Here is a 9426-nt window from a genome sequence, read left to right as displayed (position 1 = left end):
TTCTCCCTCCCAAATCACCTGAAATGTGTTGAGTAGTCTTTCTGAGATACATAATCACTGGATAAGAGTTTGGAAAAGTTATTTGGACTAACATTCCAAGAATTCCCTAGCCGGCATAACCCCTGGCTCGGTGAACTGCCACTCGTTCAGTTTGACAACTCCTATGAGAAGATCCCTCTCACAGAGTTAAAAGTTGCAAATACTGGTCCACGAGTGACCCCAGCTGGCTGGAATAAAGCAGGCATTCCCAAACTTCAGCTGAAATCTTGTCCGTATCACTTTATGTCGTGCAGGTCAGATGGTGGCTAGCCCTGAGATTTGAGTCTCCCCCTGGAGACTCAATGAAGTGAAGCAATTCCCTGAGAATCCAGCCAGTACCTTGAGACCAAGCAACCACTATTATTCGCCTGAAGTTGTACAGTACTGCCTCTTTGAGAGGAAACTCAGAAAGCCTCAGAGCAAAAGACTGAGTGGGAGGAAAAGGGGGGAAATTTTTCAGTTTTGAACAGAAACTAGAAGCCTTTGGCATTTGTGTGACCTCCTCAGAAGTCAGGATATTCATGGGCCTGTTCTGTTAAGTTACTTTAAAAAAACTAATATTTTGTTTGTGTTCCTGGAAATAGATGTCTGTGTGCAGTTCTGTTTTTGGTACTCGTGGGACGGAGCTATTCAAGTCTCTTCACTCACCTGCTATAAATAGTAAGACGATGGGAGCAGCCGCGGATGACAGTGGTTACAACTGTGTCTCCCAATGATGCAGATGCATGCTTTCCTTAATACTGTACAGAGTTTTATCCCTCAGGTGGTACTACTGTTCTTCTTCATCCCAAATATTTTCCTCTGTCAGAAATTCCACACCACACAATCTATCTTTAATGAGGTTCACTGTTGTTACATGCCAGGAAACTGCATCTGAATCATGGTCATCCTAAAAGGGCTTTAAAGGCATGTGAGGTATTTAAGGAAGAGTTTTATCAGCGCCATCCCAAGAGTTTCCATGGCCATGGTGATTTGAACCCAGGTTTGCACAGTCCTAGACTATCAATCTGTACACAAAACTACCCCTCTTCTCTAATGGTGTTGAAAGGCACCTATAAGGCCATCAAGTCCAACCTCCTGCTCAATGCTGGAATCCAAATCAGAGTATATCTGACAGATGGCTGTCTAATTTTCTCTTGAATGCCTCCAGCATTGGAGAACTCACCACTTCCTGAGGTAATTGGTTCCATTGTCATACTGCTCTAACCATTATGAAGTTTTTCCTGATATTCAACCAAAATCTGGCTTCTTGCAACTTGAGGCTATTATTATGAGTCCTGCACTCTTGGATGATCAAGAACAGATTCTGCCCCTCCTCTGTGTGTCAATCTTTAAAGTATTTGAAAAGTGCTATCATATCTCCGCTTAGTCTTCTTTTTTCAAGGCTAGATATACCTAGTTCTTTCAGTCTTTCTTCATACATCTTGAATCAGTCCCTGATCATCGTTGTTGCCCTCCTCCAAACATTTTCCAATTTGTTGGCATCCTTCTTAAAGTACAGTGTCCAGAACTGGACACAGTACTCAAAATGAGGCCTACCTGGCACTGAATACTGTAGTAGGGAACTAGTACTTCCTCAGATTTGGAGACTTCTGTTAACCCACCCTAAAATAGCCTTGGGGCTATTGGGGGGGGCAGGTGTATCACACTGTTGGCTCATATTCAGCTTATCGTTGTCGTCGTCGTTTAGCCGTTTAGTCGTGTCCGACTCTTCGTGACCCCATGGACCAGAGCACGCCAGGCCCTCCTATCCTCCACTGCCTCCCGTATTCAGCTTATAATCTACAACAATTCTGAGATTCTTTTTTACTTGTAGTATTACTGACCATCCTTCATCTTATAACTGTGTTCCCCCCCCCCCAGGTAGAACTTCGCATTTATCCCTGTTAAATTCCATTCTGTTGTTTTCAGTGCTTGAGCCTACTCATATCTTTTTGAATTTTGTTTGTCTTCCAGGGTACAGTATTCACTATTCCACTCAATTTGGTGTCATCTGCACATCTGATAGGCAGTCCCTGCAGCCTTCCTCACCCAAGTCACTAATAAAAATATTGAAGAGCACCGGACTCAGGACTGAGCCTTCTAGTGTGCCTCTTGTTATCTCCTCCCAGTTTGAGGAGGAGCCATTGATAACTATTCTCTGAGTATGATTCTGTAACCAACTGTGCATCCACTGACAGTTGTTCTATCCAGCCTACACCTAGTTAACTTGCTAGTCATTACTCTTCTTCCAATTAACCAGCAATTCATCTGTCCTCTGTAATTTCAAGAAAACAATTGATAGCGGTTCTGAGGGTTCTTCAGCCACTCCCTTCAGTATTCTTGGATGCAGTTCACCTGGCCTTAGAGATTTGCCTACAGTATTAGACTTTGACTGTTTATCAATCCTGTTTGATCAGGTTCTGCTTTTTATAAAATCACAGAGCTGCAGTTCTGCTTTTTATAAAATCACAGAGCTGCAGTACTGGCACATTGGTAGATAAGTAGGTGGGTAGGGAACAAAGTGTGCTGCTTAAAGCACACTGGCGGTTTTCAAAATAATTATACAGGCTTCACACTGCCCCCCTCTGCCTTGAGCTGGGTACTCAATTTACCTACCTCAGAAGGATGGATGTAGGTAAAATCTGAAAAATTACTCTTGCCTAGTGCCCTATGAGAAATGGCTATGAAAGGAGAAAAACACAACTCATAAATGGAGGAAGAAAGACTTCAACAGAATTCTTGGTGTTAGCCAGATGTGCAGTTCAGACCACTGATGAAGATCCAAAGGTTAATAGGTCATATCTGTATTATACTTTATTTAGCTCTCACTTACCTGGATTTGGGGACCTCTAGCCAATGAATGTGAACTCTTCATTATATTCAAAATGTTATAAAATGCTATCTATTTTAATGAGAATACTATTGTAAGGTATCAAATGTGGAAATGATTCTCCCCTCATCCTCTTCTTTGAGTAATAGCTGGAGATTTCTTTTTAAAGGAGGAAATATACCCGTAGGTTGTAGTGCTGTTTGAGAGAGTTCTTTGTGGATGGCAGAAAGATAACCAATCAGTTCTTCATAATAAGTGGGAACAGAGAGAGCTGTGATTTTTAATTGTTTGAAATACAGCATCCAAGGATGTAGTTATTCTTTGGAGATCTGCTAAAGCAGTGGTCCCCAACCTTGGGCCTCCAGATGTTCTTGGACTACAACTCCCAGAAGCCTTCACTACCACCTCTGCTGGCCAGGATTTCTGGGAATTGAAGTCCAAGAACATCTGGAGGCCCTAGGTTGTGGCCCACTGTGCTAAAGCAGTGGTTCTTAACCTTTGTTACTCGGATGTTTTTGAACTGCAACTCCCAGAAACCCCAGCCAGCACAGTTGGTGGTGAAGGCTTCTGGGAGTTGCAGTCCAAAACTCCTGAGTAACCCAAGGTTAAGAACCAGTGTGCTAAAGGACAACAGTTACACTGCCTAGTTTAGAGTTCTGCTTGTATTATTTGTGAACAATGTACATTAAAAATACACTATTTGTCTCCACTGTTCTTTTACTCTTATTTAAATGAACCTAAACCCTGTGGCAGTGCTACTCCTAGGTTTCTCATGGCGCAGTAGTTAAACCGCTATACTCCAGCTAAAACTGCTCATGACCTGGGGTTCAATCCCAGGTAGCGGCTCAAGGTTGACTCAGCCTTCTATCCTTCCGAAGTCAGTAAAGTGAGTACCCAGCTCGCTGGGGTGGCAATGTGTAGCCTGCACAATTAATTTGTAAACCGCCCAGAGAGTGCTTGAAGCACTATGGGGTGGTATATAAGCAGCACGATTTGCTTTTTGCTTTTTAAGAGAGGAGAACTTAATAATATTACTATTATTAGGAAGAGGTGCTGCTGTTTTACAGATTGTAAAATCAAGTGGCAAATAAAGGAGATGTTGTCTCAAAGTTATCACATACAGTATTTTGGCACTCAGATTGATTTTAGCTATGGTTTGCAATGTATGGAATGTTTCACCTGTATTCCACATTTGTACAGTAGTTGCAAAGTATTCTTTACATGTCTGAGACAGAGATCATTGGATGATTTGAGAGTATCTATTCTTTAGCAAGCCTAGCAGATATCACCCAGATCACTGTTCTGGGAGCTCCAAGAGCAGTTTATAAGTGGAAGGCTAAATCCAGTTTAGTCTTACTTAGAATAGAAGCATTGAAATTAATAAGACTTATTTATTACCAACTTGGCCCCATTCATTATATCAGGAATACTGGGTATAACTCTGTTATACAGTAAGTAAAAACTAACTTACTGTATTTTAATTAGATATTTTAAAACTTTTTTGCCAACCACATGAGACCCATGACACAGTAGTTAAACTGCAGTACTGTAGTCAAGCCTCTGCTCACGACCTGAGTTCAATCCTGATGGGGTCAGGTAACCAGGTCAAGGTAGATTCAGTTTTCCATCCTTCCTAGGTCAGTAAAATGAGTACCCACCCAGTTTGCTGGGGAGCAAAGTTGTTTGCACAAGTATGTTATAAACTGCGCAGAGAGTGTTCTATCACTATGGGGTAGAATATAAGTTGAAAAAATAAGAATAGCAATCTTCTGTCCGGTTCTGAGGAAAAGGTGACATATATACAAATAAATAGGTATTTTAAATTAATATGCAAGATATGTAAACACAACCTTATAAAATGCTGGACTGTGAAAGTAGTGGATATTAATAACTATTCCAAGGAGTTTTGCAAGAATTATCTTCATTATTTTTCACTATTCCCTGCTTGTCTTAGCAAATTTCCCTTCTGTGTAGAATACAGACTCCTGGATTTGTGCAGTATGAACTGTACACATAATACATATGTGCAAAAAAAAAAAACAACCTAGGACATCCATTTCCCATTCAGACCTTTTAGGCGCACTACAACATGGGGTCTGCCCATCTTTAGTTCTGTTTTATTCCGATTTATATCTTTACAGAAAATGGCACAAAAATCACAGGTTTCGAATAACTAGATGTTACAACTTTGTTTCTTAAACACCTCAAATACCAAATTTTCTCACTGTATGTACATTATATACACACCATGGGCTGTAATCTAACACGCCAAATAACAGGGGGACATAAGACAGGGATGATGAGGGCAAGAAAAATAAATCATAAACAAATAAAATAGCAAATTCAGGTAAAGGCAACTCTTCTTGCAAACAAAGACAGGAAAGGGAACATGGGGCTCTCTGTCCAGAGGCCTTCACAGAAGCATAGGAAAGCAATGCTACTATGGGACTGAGAGAATTTATTATGTCACCATCTGTATGAATATGTCAGTGTCAGTGAGTCATTGGTTGTGTGAATGCTCCCTTTTGCTCTTGGACATCAAACTGTCTGTAAGTGCATTAATTGTTTACATACATTGTTAAGAAAATTGTTAAGCTTCACATGACTAGGAAAGACAAAGCACGTACAAGTAACCTGCCCCACAGAGCCTGTTTCACACATGCATCCTTATAATTTGATGACTGCAGAACCACACCAGGATGGATTGTGCAGGTGTGAATAAGTCAAAGTGAACTGATGGAACTTACACATTGCCTGATGCTCAATATATTACAATGAAATCAGTTAACATGTCTATTTGAGGGTCAAATGCTAAGCTAAACAAAGATTCATAAAACAGAAGTTAAAAATGTATGTCTATCCCAGATGTGGTTATCAAGAGATTATTGTTATTCACTATTTACTTCCAGTTAATAACTATGAAATACTTCCCAGATTCTAGAGCACCTACCCAGATTTAATCTTCCCCAAGGTTCACTGGGCCAAAGCCATGATTCTGTTATTTGAATACCAGGTATAACTCTGGTATACAGTAAACATGCATGTTCATGTCCCTTGCCATCAACTAATCTTACCAGATTGTACACATCGAAGATTAGGATGAAAGGGCAGATCAGATAATATGAGTCCCAAAGAGCCATGACACATCTCCATTCCCCTAAAATTTAAGTACAGTGGGGGCTTGACTTAAGAACGGCTTGAGTTAAGAACATTTTGACTTAAGAACCACTCTCATAGGAAAATATTGACTTGACTTACATACTTAGATTTGAGTTAAGAACTGAAAAAAAACCACGTGGGAGGCAGGGAAAGTGCAAAATTTGAACTTTCAGTTAACTGTTGGCCAGTGAAAAGGGTGTCTGTCTGCTTCCTCACTCCTCCCAGCGTTTAGAGAGTGGACTGGGAGACAGTCTTTGGACTGCCTGGTACTGTACTGCCTGGACTGTATTTTCCCTGCCTTCCCTGAACCTTTCTTGACCTAACAAAAAAAGAAACAAAATATCCCCTCTAGTGGTTGAAGGCGGAATAGCAGCTTCCCATTAGTTTCTATGGATGGAAAAGAGCAGATACGGATCAAATGGTTTTCAATGCATTCCTATGGGAAATACAGATTTGACCTGAGAACTTTTTGACTTGAGAACCGCCTTCCAATACGGATTAAGTTCTCAAGTCAAGACCCCACTGTACTCCTTTCCCATTTCATAAAAATCCAGGGGTACCTTGAGAAAGAAATACCATTAAAATCAACACAGTGTTATATGAAACAATTTCCATATATTTTCCACTGAAGTAATCTGGGCTACAGAGGAAAATGATAAAACTACCTGAGGTCAGGATTTTGGGGTGCTGCAGTCTGGGTGCATATTGAACCAAATTCACTGCAGGGAAGATTCACATGATACTGTATGAATTGCCTGGACTGATTTTTCTGTCAAATTTGATATTGCAGAGAGGGAGAGACTCACTATGAGGTAGGGTTTCACTTGACCAATTTTTAATTATGGCCTGAAGTTTGGAGAAGAGAGTGGCTTTATTTTTTTGTTTTAAACTTTGTCCCAATGCTAGGCAATGAGCAGTTTAAAACATGTATATATTTACATTAATGAACATATAAATACTGTATAAAGAAAGGGCAATTCTTCTCTGGAAAAGCTGGCAACATGACTGAAACAAAGAGAAAGACTGTGACTATAAAGTACTGCAAGATGGCAGAAAAGGCTCCTGAGGGTAAGAATTGAACAACAGAAACTCCATGAGAGGGAAAGAGAGGAAAGACCCATTGGTTTAGTGGCTGGTGTTGAGAAAAAAGTCCTAGCTAGTTGTATTTTCCTGTTAGACTATGACTGTGATGATACATAAACCCTCACACCTACTTGAAATAGGGTGAGATGGTAGAGTGATAGTGCTCCTGAGGACACAGTTACAAAGAATCCGTCTCTAGATACACCCAGCAGAACATGGCCTTAGCCTGTGGCCTCTTGAAATGTACAGAGACCAAGTGGGGCCTTCCTCCTTGAGTGTAGGAGCCGCAGGAGGGACTCTGTCAATTTGAGAGAAGGCTGTAGCTCCTAGAGGAGTCAGTTTTTGAGAAGATGGATGATTTCCCATCATCCCCTTCTTTCTAAACCAGCTTCTCTTCATCTTGCGATAAATCTGATTTTTCCATTTGCCGTTCATCCTCTGCGGTGGCTGCCTCTTCCTCTTTCTCTGGCTTCCTGACTGGAATAGGAGGATCTCCAGGTATGGTTCCCAGGACTTTGGTGCTATGCTCCTGAGCTTTGGCCCTGAGAGCGGCAATGCTGTTCTCTCTCAGTTCCTCCTGGGAAATGGTTGTTTTGGAATCTGCACCTCTTTCTTCCTTGTCACTCTTGTCAAGCTTGGGCAGGGCCTGGCGTTCCACCTCCGGCTTCCTTCCTGCCTCAGCTGCTGCCTCCAGAGATTTTTTGTGCATCCCTAAAAAGAATTGTTGGTATTCGGGTTTAGAAAAGCGCCTGGGCATGGGAAAGCCATCTTGAACTGAAAACAGTAAAGATAAAGAGAGGCCAGAATTAAGGAAAAGCAGAAAGCCTTGCTTCAAACAGCAGTCACACAGAGAGCCCACTGCATTGGGCCCTGCATGAAAGGGGAGCTCAGGCCAATTCTCTGACAAGAGACAGCCGGACCTAGCTGAGTAATCGAGAGCAAAGCTACACTGAGAGAGGACTACACCTGAATGTATTTCTCCTTACACTATAACCCTGATGACAAATGTGTAATTTTAGACAAGAAGGAGGTGGGAATAACCTGTGGGGAAGTTGCCTCCAGACAGGGACATCACAAGGGCTGGGGGAAAGTCTACGGTTAGAAAGGTACGGGTCTGAGAAATGCCCCCAAAGGTACTGTTTCAGAGTGCATAAAATGACAGGAACTCTCTACTCCAGAATCCTAGTGGATGGGAGCAGAAGATATGAGATCCCTTGGGCTGCCTTAATCTAAGGAGTAGTATGGTGGTCATCTAACACCTCTGGTAGTCTGATTCAGGGTAAAGAGGAGAACCTTATCCTGTGGATCTGGGGGCGGGGAGGATGAGTCTTCCCTCATCCAGACCACGGAGTATCAGTGGCTCAAAGAAACACAATGATACAGGGGGTATACTTTTTTACGATAATTCTGTATCTAGGAATTGGGGAATTGTCATATCTTCCATGAGTTATTATTCTGAACTACTGCCCATGCTGGGTAGGTGTTTGGGCTCTTTGGGGGAAATATAATTTTTCCCGTCGCTTGGTGAATTACAACTCTCATCATCCCAAGCCAGTGTAGCAATAGTGGGGGATCACAGGGTCAACACAGTCAACCAACATCTGGAGGACTATGAGTTGCTGCATATGAATATAAGCATAAGGCCCTGTTGATGGAAATCTAGTTATGATGTCATCTGCAAGTCTGTGAAGAAGGAAGCTTCTGCTTTCTTCTTACACATCCAAGATGTTTTCCCTTTCTCTTTTTCCAACTTTGGGGTTCAGGCAGCAGACAGAAGTATAAAGCAGCACATTTGTAAAAAGCCAGAAGTTAACTTTATTTGTAGAATTAGTCTGAAAAGCAGAAGAGAAGAGCCAAGCAAGGAGCAGTAATGCAAGAGGAAATCTGTTAATCCAATTATGAGGGCTATTAGATGGAATCATTTTAAAACATGTTTAAACAAATTAATGGAGTTTAAACAAATTAATGGGGTTGCATCCACAGATGGAAGGACTCTGCTTACAGAAGGTGCCTCTCTCATGCTAGGGGAAATTCGCCTCCCTCCTCCTCTTCTTCTTCAGCAGAGGCCTCCAACACCCTGTGTAGTACTTGCTTGGATCTGGAAGTGTTCTCATGGGAAGGAGTCACTCACATGGGAAGGGATGGCACAGAATATCATTTTCCACCAGTCCAACTCCATGCACCTACATTTTGATCCAAAACATTCTGGATCAAACCTTGGCTCATCCTTCCAATGTACCCAACACATGTTGCACTGTGGTGAACAAGAAGATTTACCATCTTCTCTTCCGTGCAGCTGCAGACATACTGAGTGGTTTTACTGGTTGGGAACA

The 9426-nt window shown here is 41.7% G+C and overlaps 1 protein-coding gene across 2 annotated transcripts in view; it reads right to left on the bottom strand.

The window, feature by feature from the left end:
• Window positions 1-6516: 6516 nt before the first annotated feature.
• VSX2 (visual system homeobox 2) overlaps window positions 6517-9426 on the bottom strand; it is a 36490-nt gene continuing 33580 nt past the window's right edge. The window contains exon 5 of one of the 2 annotated variants that reach the window (XM_072986418.2): window positions 6517-7867. In XM_072986418.2, coding sequence (XP_072842519.2) covers window positions 7473-7867 — 395 coding nt within the window. In that variant the 3' untranslated portion in view covers window positions 6517-7472. The remainder of the gene's footprint in view (window positions 7868-9426) is intronic. The other variant, XM_072986419.2, reaches the window with a different exon arrangement.

The sequence above is a fragment of the Pogona vitticeps genome, chromosome 1 (assembly GCF_051106095.1).
Source record: "Pogona vitticeps strain Pit_001003342236 chromosome 1, PviZW2.1, whole genome shotgun sequence".
Taxonomy (NCBI): domain Eukaryota; kingdom Metazoa; phylum Chordata; class Lepidosauria; order Squamata; family Agamidae; genus Pogona; species Pogona vitticeps.
Note: the sequence above shows the minus strand (reverse complement) of the source record. Positions and strands in the feature narration are given on the sequence as shown.